The sequence below is a fragment of the Lynx canadensis genome, chromosome A2 (assembly GCF_007474595.2).
Source record: "Lynx canadensis isolate LIC74 chromosome A2, mLynCan4.pri.v2, whole genome shotgun sequence".
NCBI classification, from domain to species: domain Eukaryota; kingdom Metazoa; phylum Chordata; class Mammalia; order Carnivora; family Felidae; genus Lynx; species Lynx canadensis.
The window spans coordinates 121,954,243-121,977,182 of record NC_044304.2 but is presented as its reverse complement, the minus strand read 5'-3'; the positions used below and the strand labels follow the sequence as shown (position 1 = coordinate 121,977,182).

At 54.9% G+C, this 22,940-nt stretch overlaps 1 protein-coding gene across 3 annotated transcripts in view; it reads right to left on the bottom strand.

The window, feature by feature from the left end:
• ADCYAP1R1 (ADCYAP receptor type I) overlaps nucleotides 1-21,956 on the bottom strand; it is a 59,575-nt gene extending 37,619 nt beyond the window's left edge. For all 3 annotated transcript variants that reach the window (XM_030308187.1, XM_030308189.1, XM_030308190.1), the window contains exons 1-3: nucleotides 21,904-21,956; nucleotides 10,510-10,648; nucleotides 8,890-8,995 (exon numbers count right to left, since the gene is read on the bottom strand). In XM_030308187.1, coding sequence (XP_030164047.1) covers nucleotides 8,890-8,995; nucleotides 10,510-10,560 — 157 coding nt within the window. In that variant the 5' untranslated portion in view covers nucleotides 10,561-10,648; nucleotides 21,904-21,956. The remainder of the gene's footprint in view (nucleotides 1-8,889; nucleotides 8,996-10,509; nucleotides 10,649-21,903) is intronic.
• Nucleotides 21,957-22,940: the final 984 nt, after the last annotated feature.

Below are 22,940 nucleotides of genomic sequence, written 5' to 3'. Positions count from 1 at the left end.
CAGAATGCCCATGCACACTTCTACAGCTCCCCCTCTCAGCCCGTCCCTGAGGGAGGTGGTGTGGGCTCTGATGGGGCCTGCTCTGAATCCCCCCCAGAAACCCTTTCTGGGGAGATGAGGATGATAGGATCTGGGCTCTGGAAAGAGCCTTGAGTTTCTCTAAGTAAGGACAGCAACTCGTTTTCCTCCCACCCCCACAGAATATATCCAGCTTCTCTACCCCCATCTGTTCGGGATACCGAAACACCTTTTCTCCTTCTCTTCTCCCTCCTCCTTTTACCCTTTTTTTTTCTTGGCATTCTCCCCTTACCCTCCCTTTTATTCTCTCGTTTATTCAAGAAACTCTGTGTCTGTTAAGAGTCAGACGCTGCAGAGCAATACAGGAGTGAATAAAACAGCCCTAGTCTCTGCCTGCACAGAGCTTATAGTCTGGGGGTCATGACAAACATTTTGCATTTTATGCTAAATGCTAAGAAGAAGGTTCAGATGATGAATTACCTTCCTATGCTACTGCAACAAAGCAGACTCGGTGACCTAACTGCCCCAACTTCTTACAGTTCCGGAGGTCAGAAAGTCCAATATAGGCGTCACTGGACTGCAATGGAGATGTCTGCAGGGCTGCGTTTCTTCTGGAGGCTCTAGGGTGAGTCCATCTCCTTGTCATTCCACATTCAAGACATTCTTTGCCCTGTGGCCCCTTTCACCATCTTCAAAGCCAGTAGCAAAGCATCCTCAAATCTCTCCTTCTCTGACCCTCCCGCCTCCTTCCTTCCCTTATAAGGACCTTGTGATTATATTGGATCCACCTGAATAATCCAGGTAACTCTCCCCATCTTAAGATCCCTAACTTAATTACACCTGCCAAGTTCCTTTTGCCATGTAAGGTAATACATTCACAGGCTTTGGGGATCACGACGTGGACATCGTTGGTGGGGGCATTGTTTTGCCTCCCACAGATGCGTTTTAAGACAAGGAGTCACATGGTCTGATTCAGCTGCGTGGGAAGGTAATACATTTCAAGAGCAGCAAATCAAACATGGAGACATGTCTGTTAGGATATGGCAGAAGTCCAGGGGATGGCGGAGGGACTTGATGTGGAGCCAGGACAGCGGAGATGGAAAGGCATTCTGTGTAGGTGAGCTGGGAGGCAGAACGGATGGGCTTGGTGACAGACAGGCCAGACACGGCTGGCAAGTGCACTCATCCACATTATGCGGCTGAGTTCTCACCAACAGTATGTGGAGGTGACGAACTGCTCTCAAAGGCTCCCCTCACATAGTCCACGCCCTTTCTCTCCCTCTCCCTTCTCTGTAGCATCCTTGGAGGCCACACGTTGAGGGTGGCAGTGTCCTGAGATGGAAGGAACCCAGATCTCTGAACGACTGTGCAGAGTCAAGCCCCACCTCCCACCTCTGCCAATCACACCGGCCTATGACGTGTGCAAGCAATCGAGACTGGTGTGCTGAGTCTCTGCAACTTTCAGGTTTTTTTTTTTTCAGTTGGTTGGTTTTTGGTTTTTGTTACTGCAGCAAGAAGTCTAGGCTACCTTGACTAATGCAGTGAAAGAGAAGGAGGTACCAAGGATGCTACGTGGATTTCTGGCTTGAGGGTCTGCGTGGCTAGAAAGGTTCGCCATTCCCCACAGGGGAGAGAACCGAGTGAGAAGCAAACGGTGGAGGGTATTGGGCTGCGGCTCAGGAGTCCCGTTTGGAGCGCGTTCAGTTTGAGGTGGTGCCAAGAGCCAAGTGGAGGTAGATTTCAAATAGGCGGTTAGATAAAAGTCCAGAGTGCAGAGGGGAAGTCGGAACTGGAAGCAGGGAACAGGGAGCGGTTGGCACAGGGGTGCGTGGTAGGGCCACGGACCTGGATGACAGGTCCCGTGAGGCGGTGTGCATTAGAGAAGAAAAGGGAAGACAATAGGGCCTGGCCTCAACAGAAGAAGGCATGCCAGCATTCAGAGGAGGGGCTGGCAAAGAAGATGGAGGAGGGGTGGCCAGAAACATAGGGAAAACCAGACGTTAGTGACATAGCAACCAGGAAAGCAGGCTCCAAGGAGGACACGGTCAAGTACATCATACACTGCTTCCCTCCCCTCCTCCCCCGTGCAGAAGAAGTCAAAAATCAGAATGGCTCCTATCCCCTGCGAGAGTTCTTTGCTTTGACGCCCCCAAGCCTCCCGCTTCACCTTTCCTCTGGTTCCCCAATTCTACAAAGTCCACCTGTGCCCTCCTGGCTCAGTCTGCCCGCCCCCACCCCCCGCCCCAACTCAAAGTCTCTATGGCACCACGTCAGAGGAATTCAGACACCTCAAGTTTCCTGCTCCAGGGGATAGCCCTGTGCACTCTTGGGGAGCTGCTCCCACTAAGACACTACACAAAGCAGCCAACGAGAGGAAGTGCCTTGCAACAGCAGGAGGGGAAAAGACCACTTGGGCACACTGAACAGAGAGAGAACACAGGGCCATTAGCCTCAACTGGAACAAAATAAGGAGCTAATCGCAGGTTGTCATGGTGATGATTTCGTCCAGTTCCCCACAGTGCTCAAAACCCATGAGACCAGGGGCACCAAAGGGACTCAGACAAAGACGCCGTCCTCCCTTTGAGGATGCTTGGGTATTGTTAGAACAAGCCCCTCATTTTAGCACACAATTCAAGGGTAAAAAATGATTCAATTTACTGCAATTTACTTTACAGCCAATATTTCTGATCCGTAAAATGGGGACCAGCTGTGATCTCAGTGCAAGGGGCATCGGGGGTTGGAGACTGAAGATGCAGCCCTCCCCTCTGGAAGTCAGTGGTTCTCGAAGTAGGGACCCCAGACCAGGAACACCATAGAGAACTTGCCAGAAATACAGATGTTCAGGCCCCACCCGGCCCCACTGAGTCAGAAATTCTGGGGCTGGGTCCAGTAATTCTGTGTTTTAACAGCCTTCCAGGAAGTTCTGATGCAGGCTCAAGTGTGAGAACTACAAGACTAAAGAAAAACCAGTTTGGACAGAAACGGAACCCTTTGTCAGACAGGGGCAGTAATTTCCTCCGGGTGAGGGTCCCTGTAGACCCCACTTCTCATGCTGGGGGCCCGTTCAGTCTCAGAGCAGCAGGGAGGTGCAGTCAAGAAGCTGATCGTGCTCCTGGGGTGAGGAGCCTGGGCCCAGCCCTGAAGTGGCCCCCCTTCCTCCGGGCCTCTCCTCTTCTGGTGAGAGTGGAGGTGGGGGCTGGGACGCAACACTTTGCACCCAGGACAGGCCTCAGGGACTGGATCAGAATAGCAACAAGCAGGCTTTCTCATCTTCCCTCCAAGCCTCCTCCCTCCTGCCCCAGCCATGGCCACCGTAGGCCTCTTCCGTCTTTTCCAGAGTAGGGGGGACCCCCAAGGAGGACCACACCCAAAAAGCCCACGGAAATGCAGAGAGGGCCTCCAGGCTGTGGAAGCCCACAGCCCTGCAAAGGGGAGGTGCTGGCTGGACTCACCCTGCACAGGCAGGACACTTGGGCTGAGCAAGGAGAACAAAGCCACCAACCCAGCAGGCTGCGCCTGTGACCTGTGTGGGTCCCGGGGACTGTCAAGAGTGGAGACACCGTTCCCACGCACAGGAGTCCTTTCTCCTTCTCTCTGGGCACAAGAGCACTGCGGCACAAAGGGCACCCCCCGGCTAGAAGGGCAGACCTGGGTCCTGTCCCAGAGCTGGCTCCAGCCTTCTGTGTGACTCAGCCAGTGACTGCCACCTCCAGCCTCGACCTCTCCCTGGGTCACGTGACAGAGCTGGACTCAGTGCTGTCTCAAGCCCCATTGAGCTTTCAGGGCTTAGGATGAGGTACAAAACCATTAAATATAGCTCCTCAATAACAGTCTCAATAAACATCTTTAAAACACACCAAGGACACTGTGAACAAAACCACGTAGTGGTCCGTGGCCTGACCTGTATTTTCTACCCTCTTCAGCTGTCTGCTGAGCTCTGGTACCTTTCCCCGCTACCCTAATCCCACCCCTACATCTCTCTGTCCCTTGGCTTCTACTCCGAAGGCCACTCTGTGCATTACCATGTCCTCTTTGGGGTGTCCCAGGGACAGACAAGGATTTGACCAGAAACAGCTGCCTTCGTGGGAGCTGCCCACAGCCCCAACCACACACGCACGGTAGCATGGAACAACCTCACCTCCAGCAGACCAGTGTCTTCCTTCCAATGCACTCACTTCACTGGATTTACAAGATGATGGGGAAACATACGAAATACATATAAATATATTTCTAAAACAGGTCAGTGCATTACTGTGAGTTCACAACTCACAGTTACTGGAACAAGCCGACAGATCTCCTTTTTCCATTTGCAAGTGCATCGTGCGCTTAGGGACAGAAGGGGCAGGGGAGGGGCAAAGAAGGAGTGCAGCGAGAGGGCTGGCCTCTCTCAGTTCACCCAAGCACGGACTGGCAACCCCATGCCAACTGCCAATTCTCTGTTACATCTGACTCTTGGCTAAGAATGAGCTCCCAGCCTGGCTTGCTTGTGCTCTGGGACCTGTTCCCTCATCCAAGAAGACATGGGCACCCCGTGGATGCTATCCTCTGCCCACACCAATGGTTCTCAAACTTGGATATCCTGTAGAATCATCTGAAGGCTTTTAACACATACTTTTGATAACCTCCCTCCCCTGCCCTGTCCCCAAATGCTGATCACATGGGCCCGGGAAGGGCCTGGATATCAGCATCTTTAAGTGCCCCCCGGGGTTTCTAACGCACTGCACACAGCACAGAGACAAACTGCTGCCTGTATTTCACAAGCAGGCTGAATCGGAAGGTCCAGCAGCCTGGCTCGGCTGCACAACAACAAGGATGCCGCAAGGACCCGAGGCTCAAATGGAACACGCTGGGGAAATGAAGGGGCTAGCAAACTCTCCCCTGTCTGCTGACAGCAAGACCGGTGCTCTCCCAGAACTTCGACACTAGAAAGATGCCCAGAGGCCACATGCTCTGAAGCCCCCTGAGGAGGGGTTCTCCCAACCTCAGCTTGTAGGGGAAAACCCCTGCTGACCACGGGCCTGCAGTGAACCGGGCTGGACACTCCTGGGTCTCTCCTTCCACGGCACTGGCGCTGGGGCCTGGGCAACCCGGCCAAGCGGGTCACTGGAAGCTGAGGCCTCATGCTATCCTGGCCCCTAGAAACACAAATGCCCTTTAGCCTTTTTGTAGCCAAGTGAAGTACAGGCCTCTGGGGGCACGTTGAAGGCCCTCCTCACCTACCTCTCTCTCCAGCCTCATTGCAACTTCCTCTTGCCAAGTGATATTTCACTGCACAAGGCAGGGTGTGGTTCCGCACCTCTTCTGAGCCACAGAACAATGTAGAGGTTAAGAGCAAGGACTCCAGAACTACCAAAGGCACACGCTGGCCCCTCCTTCCCTGGCTGCGGGACTTACCAGGTAATGGGCTAACAAGCTCACTTCTGTGAGTCTGTGGAGCCTCAGCTGTAAAATGGGAGGGAAAACTCTGCCCAGCCCATGGGTGGCTGAGGTTACGTGAGCTACACCATGCAACGATGTGCGAGGGAAGATTCAGAAGCTGCCCCTGGTATTTAAGTGCCAGCTGTTACGGTCCCCACCCACCCTACTCACTGTTCCCTTCCTACCTTTATCGGGTCATCCCCCACCTGGAGGTCTCTCTCCCCTTCCCATGCTTCTCCATCGGCCTTCTGCAGCCTGGATCTGGTTCCCAGCCCCTCCTCTGGTCTTCCAGAAAACCTTTCCAGATTGTTCCAAAATGCACTGCCCTGTTTGCTGCAGAGACTTCCACACTTCCCCAGAACTCAGATCTAGCAGAAGATGGGAGGGACACCCTAGAGGCAGTCCACACTGTAAGATGACAACTCTAAGTAACTATAACATACATCTCTGCCGAGTACTCAGCAAATGTCACATGTCACCCTTAGCACTTTCCACGATTGGCACTAAATGCAATAATCTTATTTGATAGGTATTATTTTCTCCTCCATTTTGCAGACCGAAAAATGAAGGTGTTAAGTGCCCTTCACAAGGTCACTTGGCTGGTGATGGGGGCTAAGGCCTCAGGGTATCCTATCCTTCTTCCGAGGCAGTGTATCCCAGTGGTTGAGGGCACAGAATGCCTGGATATAAGTTTCACTTCTGCATCTTATTGAACTGTCTCTAAGCAAGGTATAAAACCTCCTTGTGCCTCAGTTTTCTCATCTATAAAATAGGGGTAATAATAGGCCCTACCTCCTCGGCTGCTGCAGAGGGAGAAGAAAAGCACTAGCACAGTGACCAACACAGGGTAAGTCTATATAAGTATTGACTATTAACATGATCCATCCCACCCCCACGTTTTAATAGAGAATGTTCTAAGCCACAGAGAAAGAAAGGGCCACAGAGATGGTGGTCCAGCTGGGCCCTCAGCCTCCTTTTCTTTTCCACCTGTTGGCTGCCTTTTGACTTTGCTTAATAAGGTTTCAGCTTATCATGTGAGTTGAAAGAATGAGTGAGTGAATGAGTGGGTGAACGAAATAAACGAGAGTGACTGAGAGTGAACGAGTGAGTGAATTAGTGAGTGAATGAATGAGTGAGTGAATGAATGAGTGAGTGAATGAATGAGTGAGTGAATGAATGAGTGAGTAAGCAAGTAAGTGAGCAAATGAGTAACTGCCTGAATAAGAGAATGGGTGAGTGAATGAATGAGTGAATGAATGAATGAATGAATGAATAAACGAATGAGCAAGTGAAGGAATGAATGAATGAGTCAACGAATGAGTGTGTGGGTGGATGAGTGAATTTCTTCCACAGACCTGGGGTCCCTCACCCAAGTCCAGTTTTGAGGGTGACCTGTGGTGGGTCCTGACTCACAGGGCCCCTAGGACTCTCAGCCAGACCCTCTCTGTAGCCCACCCCCAGCCACCCCCTCTCTGTAGCCCACCCCTCCAATTCAGGGTTCCAGATACAGGAAGTTACCAATTCCCCTCCCCCTCCTCTTGCTGCTGGGGTCCCCTCAGCCTAGAATGTTCTTGCCACTCATCCATCCCTGGGCTTTCACCTGCCATCACGTGTCTGCTCCTCCCTAAGCCTAGCTTACAGGTTTCAACCTCAGGAATCACCTGAGGAGCCTTTAAAAATCATGACTATAATGAGCTGTGGTTCTGATTTAATTGGTTTGGATTGTGGCTTGGGTACATTTTTCTAAAAGCTCCTGGTGATTCTGATGTGCAGCAAGGTTTGAGAACCAAGAATCTGGTTTAAATACCCCCTTTTCCATAAATCCTTCCCTACCTTCCCCACAGAGAACTCCTTTCCCCCTCTTCTGAGCATCACTGTGTGGGGGACAGTGAGACCCCCTCCCCCCACTCCCCTGGGGAGGGAGTCCATCGCTACATCTGTCTCACTCATGCTTCTTCTTCAAGAACACCCCTGTGGGTAGGCCTTCATGTCCTTTCCTAACCCAGGGCTCCCCAAATTGCTGTACAATTAACCTGCACCCCACCCCACCTCCACCTCTACTCTTCCCTCCTGGATGCTTCTCATTGTTCAACCCCAAGTGTATCTGAGACCTGCCCTGGGCTGGGAAGCAGGGCACCTCAGCCTGATACCCACTCCCACCCCTGTGTGGTCTAAAGAGTCCCTGTCCCCAGGGCTCCCCGCCTCCCATCTCCTGGACTAAAGGCTTGGACCAGATATTCATTTGGTTTCCTGCCACTGTTGTGCCCATCTGGGCCCCCTGCTTCAGCCTCCCTGGATGGCGGGGCCTAGAATACACTTTCAGCCTTGGTTAGGGCTAAGCCAGAGCCCGGCCCGGAGGGAAAGGCCAGCATGGCCAGGAGCAGCTTCATTACCAGTTAATGTTCACTGACTGTACAGGGAGCTCAGCCCAGAGGGACCGTTACATTTAACTGGGCTGCCGATTAATCAAGTATTTAAACAGATGGTGCTCAGAAGAGCTCCTCATAAATGGGGAGGATCCAGAGGGAAAAGTGGAGCCCTCTAGTCTGGGCAGAGAGCCCAGCCTCCAGCAACTGAGGTGCAAGTGAGGCCGGCAAGACCTCCAGGGATGCCCCCACCCCCAAATCCCCAAGCTCCCACACAGACCCTCTTCCTGGCCCCACTGGGACTCAGGAAGCTGAGGGTGCCTCGGCCCCATGGGCCTCAGTGTCCCATCTGCAATGGGGAGCTGGGAAGGGAGGGTTACACAGACCCCTGGTTCTCAGCCGGGGGTCATGCCACGCCCTCAGGACACTTGGAAAAGGTGCAAGGGATTTTGGGTTGTCACTGGCATCTAACGGAGAGAGCTCTGGCTGCTAAGCGTCCCGCAGCGCACAGCCCCATCCAGCACCAGAAAGCAGTACCCGCCCCCCCCACCCCCACCCCCACCCCCACCCCGCCACAATGCTAACGGCAGCCCCAGGAGAAGGACTGCAGCCAGCAGTGGGGCTCCTCCTGCAGCCTTGTTCTCTGGCTTCTGATGGAGTGAGCAGAGGAAGAGGGAAATGACCCCACATTGCCTGCCCTGGGCTGCCCAGGTGCTCTCTGGCTCAGCCACTGGCAACAGCTGTGTCCCTGCTGCCACCAGGCCTGGGCTGCTTGCTAATGAGCTCTCTAACGGCAGCTTCCCAGCTCAGACACCAGCCCCCATGGGAAAGAAGTGGCCACAGCCAGCCACCCAGAACAGCCTCCTCCAGAATGAGACATCCAGGGCAGGCTGTCCCCGAGGAGGGAAACCTGAGGGTCCTGCCCAGAGCAGATCCAGGACTCCTCGCCCCGAAGGGTTTTCAGAAGGACCCAGGTGCCTGAACCTTCCACAATTCTCTACAAAATGGCCAGAGGCTGGGACTCCAGTTTCCAAAGGTTGGGCTGGATACGCTGGGGACGCCAAGCCTTCCTCACCACCCTACTCACCTGGGAAGGAGTCATTCAAGCCCATCAGGTCGTTCACCCTCTGGATCTTCTCTAGGCACATGGCTTGCTCCTTCTTGAAGATGCAGTCAGAGTGCATGGCAGTGACCTGCAAGGGACACATGGGATGGACGGTAGGAGCGAGCCGGGAGGTTCATGTACAAGCCCTTTTACCTAAGCCCCAGGGGCAGTGTGTGAGGGATGGGGAGCAGAAGCAGGAATAGTGCCAAAGAGATTTCCAGGCCAGCAGGGGCCCTGGACTCCACTTTACCACAGATTCCCTGAGGCTCTTCTTCACCAATTCAATGTGTGGCCTTCAGTGGACTCCACCCCACCCTGGGTCTCAGTTTCCATGTGTTATAATAATATTAACAAACACATAACATTACATTATGCACATGCGTTATTCTGTCATATGCATGTACACCTCAAGAACACTACAGAGTAGGTACTATTTTCATCATTCTCCATTTGACAGATGTGAATCTAAGCACAGAGACATTAAGTAACTTTCTCGAAGTCACACAACTTAGTAGACCATACAGCAAGGATCTGAACCTAGAGCAGTCTGGCTCCCGAGACCACTGAGGCTATTGGTGTGCCTTAGGGAAGCAAGTAGGGGGTGGGAGAGAGAAGGAGCTAAGAAAGCGCATCCTCTCTCTCCTCTGGGGACTCAGAAAGGAGGTGCACTCCCAGGGGCGGCAGGCAAGGGAGCAGTGGTTGCATTCAGCGGGACCTACTAGCTGCTCTCATTTAGTCCTGCCCACATTTTACAAAAGCAGAAACCAAGACTCAGAATATTAAAAAGTTCCTGCCCAAGGTCATACAGCCAGCTAGCGGCAGGTACTACATTTAAGCATAGGACCAAGTAACTTCAAAGCCCATGCATTACTATCATGACAGCTGTGTTCTAATGCTATCACTTTAACTTAAAACTCTGGGGCAGGGATGGTTCTTCAAAGGGATGTCTGCAAATACGGAGGCAGGCACGAGGCATGTTGAAGGATCCAGTCTAGTCTTGACTATTCACAGATGTTTTGGCTTCCGGGGAGAGGGGCAAGCTTCTCCGTGGTCACGCAGTAAGGCAGGAAAGAGGCAGGATTGGCATCCAGGGCTCCGAAAACAGCGCATCCACTGCTGGTCTAAATTCCCAGGTTGAGAGGCAGAAGCCAATGCCTAGGAACCCTCCTCCCTGACCCTTCCCGTGTTCAGGAAGAGGCATGAGCAAAGAGCAGGCTTCTGAGCTCTAACCTAGCAGAGACTCATGGGCTGGGGACTGGGATCAAAATACTTTCTGCCGCTGTGACTAGGGCCCCTGCATACAGTCAAGCAGGTTGTATACTGCACAACTCTAAAGGGTGCCACACATGTCACCAACATAATAGATTTATAAATTATGTCACAATTTCTGGCCAAATGAGTACAGGGTCTTGAGGAAGGGGCACCCTTTGTAATTCACACAAAGGCACTGAATGGCCCAGTGGGGGTTCAGGCAGAGATACCAGCCAGGTGAACTGAGCTTGGCTAAGGGCATACAAAAGATGCAGCTTCTTCTCTGGGATGAGGGTTCAGATGAGCCTGGGGCTCCAAATGATCACAGAGGGGAGGGTCCTGGGCTCTTACCACAGGCAGCAGGAGGAAGGCAGCCAGAGAGGCCTGCAAGATGCTGGCCATGACGCTTCTCAATCTGGAAGGAGGCTCAGGCCAGCACTGCTCGCCTCCCACTCAGAGCAGCGCTGGGCAGCCCCAAGGTGTCTACAGGCTAGAGAGAAAGGAAGGCATGAGTCCCGTGGGTCCAGTGGCAGAGGAGGGGCAGGGACAGCCCTTCTTCTTGACACCCCCCCCCTTACCTGTAGCAAGGCTCTCAGTCTCCAAGGGTAACCCACCCCCCGCCTTTGTCCATGCATTCTTTATTCTTCTATCAAACAAACACCTGCTGGGCTCCTACTCAGTGCTAGGCTCTGGGGATGCAGTGGGAACATACCGGCTCAGGCCCCCATCAGACTACCAGAATGGTCTGGATGGCTTTCCCCTCTTCAGGGGACGACTGTCTCCCCCTATCTCCCTCCACTGAGACAGAGTTTTAGCTGGCACATGTGTGCCCACCCAGCAGGGACATTTCTTGGTCCCTCTTGCTCTCAGGTGCAGGCATGCGGTGAAGCTCCCACCTATGGAATACAGCTGGCAGGGCCACGTGTCACCTCTGTACCACCTGTCCATAATGCAGCACGAGCTCTCCGCTTCTGTGCCTTCACCCTTTCCCGGTGCTGGACCCTACAAGCCTGGAAGGCCTACCTAGCGCCGGACTGCTACGTGAGAAAGAACTTCTCGCCACAGAGGGTCACTGTGTTCCAGCTGCCAAGCCTGGCCCGCTAGCAAACAGAACCTCCTTTCACCCTGCCTCAGCCCACCTGACCTCCAGGATAAAGCCTCTGCCACCGCGACATACAAAACCAAGTGAGTGCTGAAAAGCATGCTCCAACGGGGGGGGGGGGGGGGGCTCTAGAGGACTGGGGCTGCTGGTGGGCACCAGACAGGGTACAGGGAGTCGAGTACAGAGGGCATGGGAGCCCTGGCACATTCCCAGGGGAAGAGCCTGGTCTGCTTCTCAAATCAATCGTAAACGCATATTCCTTTCACCCTTGCAATTCCGCATCTGGGTATCTGTTGAGAAATATTTACACTTGCCCAAAAAAAAAAAAAAAAAAAAAAGCACATGCAACAGTATTCACTGCAGCATGGCTTAAAATAGCATCAACAGCAAAAAACGAAGCAACAAAGCATTCATCAAGCAGGCACTGTTAATAGGTCCCAGTAGCCATGCAATGGAATACTACACAGTAATTTAAACATTGTTATTTTTATTACTATTAAATTATTAATAAAACAATTCCATAGGCCTGTGTCAGGGCCACCACTAACCCATAGGTGCCTGGTTCAGAGACCCATGGGGGCTGCGTCCTTAGTCACTGCATACACCCCCCCACAGTGGGCAGAGCTGCCGTTACCCCACTTCCTTTGTGCCCCTGGCCCTCTGCGCACCCACGCATCCTCCTCTGCTGGCCTCTCCAAGCGCAATCTGGTGACAAGCAAGTACCCACAAAGGAGAAAGAAAATGAGCCACAGGAATGTGCAACAAAAGGCGGCCCTGTCTTGCCCGCCTCTTGCTCGACCTACTCAGGGCCCACTCAGAGATGTTGAGGGAGGCCTTGGGTATCCCCAAGATATTCTCTGAGAGGCCCTGGGGGCCCTGAAGGTGCTGGTGCAGGCTCTCCCTCGCGGGCCAGGAAGGACTGGGCAGGCTGGGGAAGCGCTGATCCCATCATCCCCAGGCGTCCCGGGGCACCAGCTGTTCTGGACTCGCAGGCTTTAATTTCTGCACCCACTCCCAGGGCCCTCCACACCTCTGGTGATCACGGGCTGCTTCTGGCAATGACCTGGCACTGGTGGTCCCCAGAGGGCTCAGGCACCTGCACCATCCGTGGGAGCCTACAGCCCTGTCTGCTGAAACAGGAGCCGACACTCCTGCCCGCCTGGCTGGAACAGAGGGATGCCTGGCCCCAGGCCCCTCAGCACATGCTGCAGGCTGTCCCTCTCTCGGCCAGCGGAGGGCTCAGAGAAGCCACCGTAAGGCAGAAAGCCTCTGAGATCTGAGCTGCCTCTTCCGCACCTACGACAGTGTCAGACAGGCTGGAAGGCTGGTGAGATGTGAAGGCAGGTGGGCCTCCACCCCGGGCAATGCCAGGTAGCCCCGGCACCTGCATCAGCCCTTCTGGTGGGGGGCCAGCAGCCTCAGCCTCCAGCAGCCAGCCATCATCTAGACCACGTGCTTCTGCGGGTCTCAGCTTTCTTAGCCAAGAGGAAGGTGACTCCTCACCTCAGCTCCCTCATGGCCAGCAGGGCCCAGACAAGAGCCAGAGAAGGGAAGTGAATATACAGCCCGTGTCGCCAAGTGGACGTAGTGCTCCTTCCTCAGGGGCCACCTCTCCTATACTCCCAGCAAGGCGCCACCACAAACATGAGCTAGCTGCTGCTTCAGCCCTCTTGGGGGAGGCCTCTGCCCTGGGGCACAGAGCGACGTTCCTGGAGGAAGACAGCGGGCAAGAGCACTCAGAAGTGAAAGCAGAGAGCTCCCTGCTGTCAGCGACACCCTGAGACGGCAAAGGCACCACCAGCTTCCTTCCTTCAGGATGGGGCTCCCACAGGCGGACACTTGCTTCCTGCTCCCCGATCCCCGACCCTGGTCCGCAGGTATGCTCACACTCAACCGGGATGCCCATCAGGACCACTGAGGAGCATTTAAAACTAGCCCTGGCCTGGGGCGCCTAGGTGGCTCAGTCGGTTGAGCATCTGAGTTTTGGTTTTGGCTCAGGTCATGATCTCACAGTTCATGGGATCGAGCCCTGCGTCAGGCTCTGTGCTGGCAGTGCGGAGCCTGCTTGGGATTCTCTCCCTCTCCCTCTCTCTCTGCCCCTCCCCTGCCCGTGCTGTCTCTGTCTCCTTCAAAATAAATAAATAAACTTAAAAAAAAAAATACTCCCGACCCAACTGAGTCAGTCTCTCCAGGGCCGGAGCTCTGACATCAATGTTGTTTACAGCTGTCCAGGTAACTCTCACGTAGAGTAGGATTTTAAAGGCCCTGTTTTGACCTTTATTAGAACGAAGAGAGCTGGTCCGGAAGAGCAGACAGCTTCCACGGCTCTGCTTGCTCTAGGGGCAAGTGGGTGGTAGCAGGCAAGCAGAGAATGAGTTCATGTTTGAGAGCAGGCTGATTTCTGATTATCTCCTCTCTCTCTCTCTCTCTCTCTCTCTCTCTCTCATACACACACACACACACACACACACACACACACACACAGGTTCACGGAGAAGAGCATAAACACCTGTCAACCCCACAGAGACAAAGAGAGATGTTTATCCCCAGGGTACCCACTGGAGGCATCAGTACACCGCCACGTGTGGAATACACAAAGGTGGAAGCTCCTTCAGGGACTGCCAGACAACTCCACACGCATTCACACACTCCTTCACAGAAATGCAGAGGCACATTCAGAATGCAGAACAAAGGTACGCACAGATGCGACCACACAGCATCGCAGAGATTCACGCGTGTTTATCAGATTCTTGATCTGTGCCCCAATACACACACTGATTCTGCAAAGGCATCCAGACGTACAGAGGCAGTCAGAAATGTCTGGATTCAGGCACGGGCACACACGCACAAACATGCACACGCTCACGCGCTCGCCCGGGGACGCCAGACTTGCAGGATGCTCACGCCTGCTCTCCGCAGGCCAGCTCCTTCCTCGGCCACAGCTGCGCTGAATTAAAAACAAGCTGGAGCAGAGGCCCCAGCCCAACCATCCCCCAGCTCTGCTTTGTCACCAGGCTGCTTAGGCGATGATGTGAAGCAGCCCAGTGACGCAGGGTGGAGGGGCTGGGGTCTTCTCAAACACAAGGCCTCATCTGGGACTCGACCAGTCTTCCCGATTCCCACTGTTGCCCTCTTTTTTTTATTGAGATACATAACTGGCATATAACGTTATAGTGATTCCAGGTGCACAACATAACAATTCGAGATTTGCATGTATTATGAAATGATCACCACAATAAGTCTAGTTATCATCGTCACCACACAGTTACAACATTTATTTTTCTTGTGACAAGAATTCCTAAGATCCACTCTCTTATTCACTCTCCCTCCCCCTCCGACCCACTACAGTCCGCCCCCTGCCCAACTGGACTCACCAGTGAGAGAGAGGGTGGGAGCTCCCAGGCCTTGATCTTCCCATTCCCTCACCTCAGCTGGAGACCTCAGGGATCACCTCCTCCAGCCTTTGCAAGACGAAGGTCTCCTCAGCCCCTCCTGGCACTCCTGCCCTCCCCCCATCCATACCCTGACACCCACCTGCACCACCCTCGCTGGACGGCGCTCAGAGTCTCCAGCTGTTGGCCACCTGCCCCAAACCCGCCCCTCTTGTGGGCCACATGCACGGTTCCCCTGCCCTCTGACACGCGTCCCTTGGGTCTGCCACCTGCAGCCCTGTCAGCTGCTCCTCTTCCCCCTCGTCCCGGCTGCCTCCCTCCTCTGCACTCCTCCAACCTGCCAGTGACCTTCACACAGGACAAGGTCAGGCCGGGCCACTGTGGTCTGGGATTGGACTCTCCCCTCCCTGAGCACGGACACTGGGCTCTTTTGGCCCAGCCACACGGTGGACTCAGGATGACCTGGTCACTGATATTCCCAGGTTCGCTTTCCTGGGTCCGGGCTCTGCTGGGGCCACTGGCTTTTACAACTGATCTGAGAACAATTCAACTCTACTCCCTGGCATTTATTGTGGTGGACTTGGGGACCATTTTGCTAGAGGTTTTAGCCTTAGGACTTCAAGCGAGCCAGTTTTGCTGTGCCTCAGTTTGACTGTAAAATAGAAATAATCATAATACCTACCTCAGAGCTATTACTCTGCGATACCACCAGATTCATGTAAGTAAACCACAGAGTATATAGCATAGCCTGGTTCCAGTGAGGGCTATACCTGCGTTAACCATTATTAAATTTCTTACTACCTGTGTCCAAGTTTTTGCACCTCTTGGTATCACCTCTATCCCCATAGCCCTGTGTGACATTCCAAACGGGAATGGCCAGACTGCTGCACCTTTATTTGCTAATGATTAACATTTATTAAACACTCAGTATGTGCCAGGCACTCTTCCAAGTGATACATTTGCATTAACTCCTTTCACCTGCTCAAACCTCTGAGGTAGTCACTAGCATTATCCTCATTCTATAGCTGAGATGACTAAGGCACAGAGAGGCTAAGTAACTTCTCCAAGGTCACACAGCAAATAGGTGGTAGAGCTGGGAAGGGAACCCAAGCAACCTGGCCCCATAGCTTGGGCACGCCTTCCCTACACTCCTGCTATTTTTTGTCTTTGGCAAGAGAAAGATCAGCTCAGAACTCATCTGTATGTTACTAGTGATCCCTCTGACACCTTTGGGGACTTATCAGAACTTCTGCTACCCCTTGCCCATATTTCTGTATCTGAAACACCTTCCTTAGGAAGAGTGAATTATAGACACAGCATTTCACACCTGATATGGGCTTTAAAGGCCACCTTCCATTATTACTACTGAGTTACCTGTGGGGAGACTGAGGCCAGAGAGGGGGAGATACTTCCCAAGTTCGCACAGCAGAGAGTACTGGAGTCCTGTCTGACAAGAATGGGTGTGTGACAGATACCTGGTCTAGCGGGGAGTCCACTCCCCCGTCCATACTGGGGAGGCCCTCCTCAGGCCCCATCAGCCCAGTGACTGATGGCAGCGGGAACAGACAAGAGCAGCCGTGTCCTCCGGTGAGCCACTGCGCCAAGCACACAGGAAGACAGCGTCATCAGTCAGCACACCGGAGCCAGCGGTGACTCACCAGGCTCCCAACTTTCTGCATGGAGTGGGAGGGGACTCAGAGACCCTCTAGCCATCCCTCCCTGCCCCATACCTACAGGATGCTTTCTGCTGCCCTCCGGCTGAGGACGGCCCAGCCCCCGGGATGGGGTGCTCACCTCTCTCCAGCGACTGGTCCAGGGCCTTCAGGGGAAAGCTCTGAGGTCTTTCCACCCTGTTCTTCTGGGCCAGCTTTGCCTTACGGATGCTCCCACAGTGGGAGGGCAGCACCTCACCTTCCATTAGGCCACACAGATCTAGGTCCTCCTGCCCTCATGGGACTGGGGCCATCTGGGCTATCCCTGATTGAACTCCTCTGGCCACTCAGCATCCCTCCCTGTCACCCTGCAGTGCCAAGCCTGACCTAAGACAGATGATCCACGAGAGCCTTGCTCGCCACATACTCCCTTTATTAATGAACCTGCCCCCCCTAGTTCCTTCTCTCCCTCCCAGTGCAGGAAACCAGGGAGGGAAGACTGAAAGATAAACATTACCCCCCCAACCCCTGCCAAGCTCACCCCTCAAAGGGAGGGAACTACACTTGCTTCTGGGAAGGAACAGGGAAACTCTAGAACCTCTTCCTCCTCGGTAGGGGCAGAGCCGATGAAGAACAGAACCCAATGCCTGGGTAAGGGGCAGCCTGGCAATCGCAGGATAAATCGTTAATGCTGATGCTCCTCTGGGTATTCAAACCTTCCCCTTTCAGAACCTGGCCACTGGGGTCCTGTGCACAGTAGGTGACGGAACGCAGGTCCCTAGAAGGGCCCCCATGGTGCCACCCACACCCTTCATTTTACACGTGAGAAACCTGGGCTCAGGGCAGGGAAGGGCTAGGCTGGAACACATGTGCACCTTGGTAATGTTATCGCATTTCACTTGTGAGGGTTTGAGGCCCTAAGAAACCAGGAGACTCTCCCAAGGTCATGTTGCAAAGCCTTTCCACACTGACTGGTCCAGGCACATCTCCTGACTTGGAGGGGGGTCCTGGGAGTTCTCTGCCAGGGAGAGCCCCGCCCCCCTCCACCAAACAACAGCGAGAGGAGGAGAGGGGGAGGAGGAAGCAGAAGACAGAAGAAGGGGAAAGAGTGTGTACATCAGGAAGGGCATCCTGGAAGGCGGTGGGAGGTATGGAGGGAGAGGCTGGAAAGGGAGGGGAAGGGAAGCCAGGAGTAGAGCCCTGTTTGTTGACAGTCTAGTGAGCCCCTCCCAGGCACGGAGGGACTGAGAGCGTCTCACCATCTGTCTGACGCTTGTCAACCAGCAGTCCCTCCTGAGTGGGTATGAGCCCCTGGAAGGGAGGGCCGGCTCTGATCGGCATGTGCCCCCATACAGGGTGGGGACCCAGAGAACTCTGACGAGTGCCTGGTGAGTGGGCTTGGGAAGGCGACCTGGGGGTGCCGAGGGGCTCAGCAAGGTGTCAGGAGGTGGGGGTGGACAAGAGGGTGGGAGGTTGGTGCCAGTCTGCAGGTGCTGGAGACCCTGCCGCCTTGGTCCCTGGGATAGGGTGGGAGCACAGAAGAACCGTAAGCAGGGGAGTGCAGTGAGAAGCTTCCTGGTGAAGCAATACTCCTCAGAAAGCTGGCAAGCTGAGCAGAAGGGGAAAAACCCACACTGAGGCCATTTTCTGGATTCAGGGTAGAGGTGATGGGGGCCTGGGCAGGATCCAGAGACACGGGAAAAACAGGAGACGAAAGCCTCCCTGGCCCACTTCAGGGGAAAATGGCAGGCAGGAAATGTCAGAAGGGAACAAGAGGGAGGAGAAGAAACCAAAGGCAAGACCTGGGTCACTACATAGCCTTAAATCAGAAGCTGGGAAATCTGAAGGAGCCTACAAAGGAGCGATTTATTTATTTTTTTTCTCGGTCAAGCCTCGGCAGTGCCCATTTGTCGGGGGGGGGGGGGGATGTTGAGGACAGGTAAGGCACCACAGCACTGAAATGAGAGTACCCAGCTACTCCTCAAGGTCAAACCCACCTCCCACCACCACCCTGGCTGTATCTGCCTGGGCTGATCTCACCCTTGTCTGAGAACCACCGGCCCGAGATAAGGAGACCCTCCCTCCCGCCTGGGCCGTTTCAAGTCTCATTCTGCTCCCTGTGAGTTTCAAGTTCCGTTGGAAACATGAGGCATGTCCAGGCACTCTCACATCTCCCTCCTGGTGGAGGTGGCATGGACCTGGACACACAGGGTGAATGGGTAAGGGGGTCCAGGACCTGTCTGGTGAGCTGAAGTGACATGATGTCATTTCATTTTCATGAATGTTGTCTCCAGGTGTCCTCAGCATAGGAGATTTATCACATGGACACAGCGGAGGCCTGTCTGGAGCAGGGGTGCTGAGGTTAGGCAGGGAGCCTCTCCTGGCACTCACCCATTAAGCAGATGGGCACTCGGAGCTCCAGCCAGGGTGGAGGGAAGCATCCAAGGCCACCTAGGGCAGCTCGGGCTCCCAGGACTAAGCCTTTCCTTCTTCAATCTTTTAAACCACTTTTCTCCTCTAACCTTAGAGCCAAGAGGTTGGCAAACACTTCCAGGAGGTCAGAGCCAGCCTGTCACCTATTTTTGTACAGCCAGTGAGCCAAGAATGGTTTTTCCATTTTTTTAAATGGTCAGAAAAAAATTACAAGACTCATATTTCATGACACATAAAAATTGTATGAAATTCAAAAATTTCAGCATTCGTAAACGGAGTTTATCAGAACACAGCCATGCCCGTTTGTTTTGTTTACGCATCATCTCTAGTTGCCTTTATGCTACAACAGACGAATTAAGCAGCTACAACAGGGTGTATGGCCAGCGAAGCCTAAAATATTTACTATCTAGCCCTTCACATAAAAAGCTTGCCAACCCTCAATGTAGTCTCATTCAACACATGCACTTTTCTCCACTCCATTCCACGTGCACCTGGACTTTCATTAAGGAAGGTTTTTGTGATCTCCCTCGAGCAAATGTCTGAGTCCCCAGGTATCTGTGTGCCCAGATCTGTGTGAGACGGTGTGTCCCAATGTCCATATGTCTTTCTGCTGTTGCATGTTCTGCCCCACCTCTCTGGCAGGTGTCTTTGGAAACCTACATGCCTCCCAGGCAGTGTGTCACTCCCTCTATGTGTGTCACTGTGGGGGTGGCTGTCACCATGTGCCTCTTGACGGCATCCAGGGCTCAGTACAAATGTCGCAGCTGAGGAGTTTCCAAGCCTGTATGTTGCCAGGCAGCTGGACCACTAGGCAGGCACGTTCGGTCTCTGCACTCAGATTGCTCTGTTCAGGAGTGGACAAGGTTTCCAGGGCCTCTAGCCCTACCAGTGTGGAGAGCCCCCCAGGCAGCCCTGTTTGGGGCATCAGACCTCTGCTCACATACCTCCCCAGACGGGAAACCCACTGTCACCCCAGGTGTTGGCTCCATGCTGGGTGGCTCTCAGGGAAGCGAGGCCTTCCTGGCACTGAGCTGAGCCCCTGCTCTGTGCCTGGCACACCTTGGTTCTGCCCTCTGGCAGCCAGCACAAAGTGTTCTCCACTTAATCGGGGCCAGCCAGCCCTTGGTCAATGAAGTCTTCGTCCCTGCGAGGCTAGAGACCTGGGACATTAAATCTGAGGCCACATCCCCAGGAAGAAAGCCACCTTGTGGCCTTAGCTCTTATCTTTCTTAGGCTCTTAGTTGCATATACTGATCTGTAAATACCTATTTTATGTGTTTGTTTATTTTACAAAAATTGAGGGAGCGTCCCAAAGTAGGAGCCTGGCAGGGAGGGGTGGTCACATGAAAAAAAAAAAAAAAAAAAAGTGTCCCAAAGTATTTCTCCAATCAATCCCCTGACGGCCTGAACTTTACACAAAAGAGAACTTTAATGGACGCTCTAGCCTGATTAGTCCTCAGAATGTAGAGAAGGGTCCCTTGAGAGGCTCCCCACAGATTCCTGTCCTCATTGCACACAGGGACAAACAGACTAGAGGTAGCTTGGCCCAGATACAGACCCACCAATGAACCATCTGGAGAAGAAGGGGCCAGGTCTGCATCCTCTGTCAGCCCGCACACCTGTTGATGGATTTGGTTAGAAGGTTTGACCAAGGGCCCACCCCCATGTGTTCTGTCTCTAATCATTTGTTCCAATTCCAGCTTGTGTCCAGATTGGCACCTCTCATTGCCCTCCCCAAGGTCAGCCAGTGGGGAGCAGGAGCCCCAGATTCAGCTGGGAACTGGGGGCTCCACCAACCCCACCTGCAGCCAGCACCAAACTGAGACTGGGACCTCCTGAGAAAAATCTGGGTGCTGCTGTTGCCCAGCCCCCAAACTCACAATTTTTCATCCCCTCCATTAGCTCACATCCATTCCAAAGCCTCTAGCCTGACCTGATGCTTGTCTGCTTCCACCCAACAGCAGTCCCAAGGCAAGTGGCCCTCCATAGACTAGTGTAGCCCCATCCCATGCCCCAGCCACCATCCACCCCCCCCCCAGGGCTGTTCACTAGAAAAGCTAAATGCTGTGTCTGTCTTTTTTTTTTTTTTTTTTTTTTTTGGAGGGAGGTGTTTTGTGGGACACCGTATGGCCTGGGTAAAGTCAGGGAGACTAACTGCGCTAAAAGTATAGAAATGGTCTGGAGAATTCCAAGGGGTCCACCACCCCTCTCCTCCCCCTGCAGTTTCCGGAAGGGGGCCTGAACTCCTTCCAGTAGTGAGGCTCCACTCCCCAGTTCCGTGTGAAATGCAATCAGCTTCTGGCCCGGGTTCCCTCCAGAGTGGCTAGCTTCATCCACCGCCCGCCCGTTCTGGCCCCCTCAAACCGCCAATGTCCCGCCCAGGATGTGGCCCCCCCCCCCCCGCCTCCTGCAGCTGCAGCGGGAGCCTGTGCCTTTAAGACAGTCGGCAGGGGTCTTGGACTGGCCCAAGGCAGCCCAGGAAGGCCGGTGCTTTTCTCCCAACAGCCCCCTTAGGACGTTTTCTTCGAGACCAATGAAGCCCAGGCATCAAGACCCCAGCCCCTCTGCGCCGCGGGAAACCGAGAGAGGATGCTCTTATGAGCAATCCCAAATGTGTCACTATAGGGGGACATTCTAGGCGGGCCCTTCCCCCACGCATCCAGCACATCGCCAGCCCACCCCTAAAGCCCCGTGAGGACTGCGGTAGCCAGCTCCCAGAGACCCTCCAGCGTCACCTTCCCGATCCGCGTAGGCGCGTCCGTCTGCCTTGGAAGTAGGGAGACAGGTCCCCTCTGGGTCCCTCCGGCCGCAGTGCTTTCCCAGCCCCTGGTCCTCCCTCTGGCACGGGGAGGGGAGGGAGGTGGCCCCCTGGGGATGCAGGGATCGCTCGCCCCAAGTACTATCCCAGATATTGGGGGGAGGGGGAGCGGGGAGAGGCTGTCAGATTGTCGCGCACGAAAGGAGCAGCAGTAGGAGGGGGCTTCGTTTTGGAATCGGGAGTCTGGCCGGCGTTGGCCCTGGCCCGCTCTCCGTCGGTGGAGGACGCGGCTTGGGGGGGAATCACGGAGCTGGAAGAAGGAGTCCGCGGTCCCCGGGGGGCAAAGGTTCCCGATCAGGGGAGGGCGGGCGCGCTGTGGAGGGGCAGGGGCGCCTGGGCGGCCCTTACCTGCTCACAGCCTGGCCTCCCTGCGGGGCTGCGGGCGGCGGGCCGGCCCGGGGCAGACTCCACGGGGAAGACGCACAGCGGCGAGTCCGCGCCCCGCGCCGCCTGGGGATGGGGAGCGTGTGCGCCGAGAAGCGCGCGCCGAGCCCAGGTCTCTGCGTCCGTGTGTCGGCCGGCGGCGGGTGTCCGTGGTCCCTGCGCGGCGGCGTGTGCGTACGCGCACGCGGGGACCGCGCTCGCCTAGAGGAGCCGCCGCCGCCGCCGCCGCCGCCGTCAGTCACCGCCCGGGACCGGAGCGCGGCGCCCCCCGTCTGCACCCGCTCGGCTAGCGCCGCGCACCGCCCAGCCGGCTGTGCCTGCGGGAGAGGCGCCGCCTCCGCCGCGAAGCCAGGCCCGGGGCCGGAGGGAGGCGACCGACCACCGCCTCCGCCGCGCGCTTCGCAGGCTTGGAGAGGGGCGTGCAGACCAATGGGCGACCGGGGGAGGGGTTAGGCCGGGGCTGCGCTGGAGAGCGGGACCCCGCCCGCCGGGTTTGCCGGGCCTCGCGACAGACACTAGCAAGAGCTGCGGCTGGAGACCCCGGAGCGAGCGAATATGCTGAGGCGATGACCTCCCCTCCCCCTCTGTCACCGGCCTTCCACAGCTCAGGGTTGGGCTTCGCTGGGGCTCACTGCCCTCCTTTCTACCTTCCCCAAGATACCTAGAGGGAGAAAGCCCTTTTCAAACTTCTCCCTTCCAGGTCCTCAGGAGTCCCTGTCCATCTGGCTGAGCCTGTACTTCCTCCTCCTCCGGGAAGCCTTCCTTACCAGGCAAGTCCAGACTCTGTTCTGGTTACTCTTTGCCCCCCACAGCCTGGGCCTAGTAAGTTCAGCTAGCTTTGACCAGCCTGGATGTCCTCAAATGTGACCCCCTGGAGAGCAGCTCTAAGGCTAGAGACAGGTTGGGGGAGGGGGGACGGGGGGATTACAGCAACTTAAAATGACACTGGTCTGGGGTCAGGCTGCTTGCTCCAGTCCTCACTGTGCCAGGGCTAGCTCTGT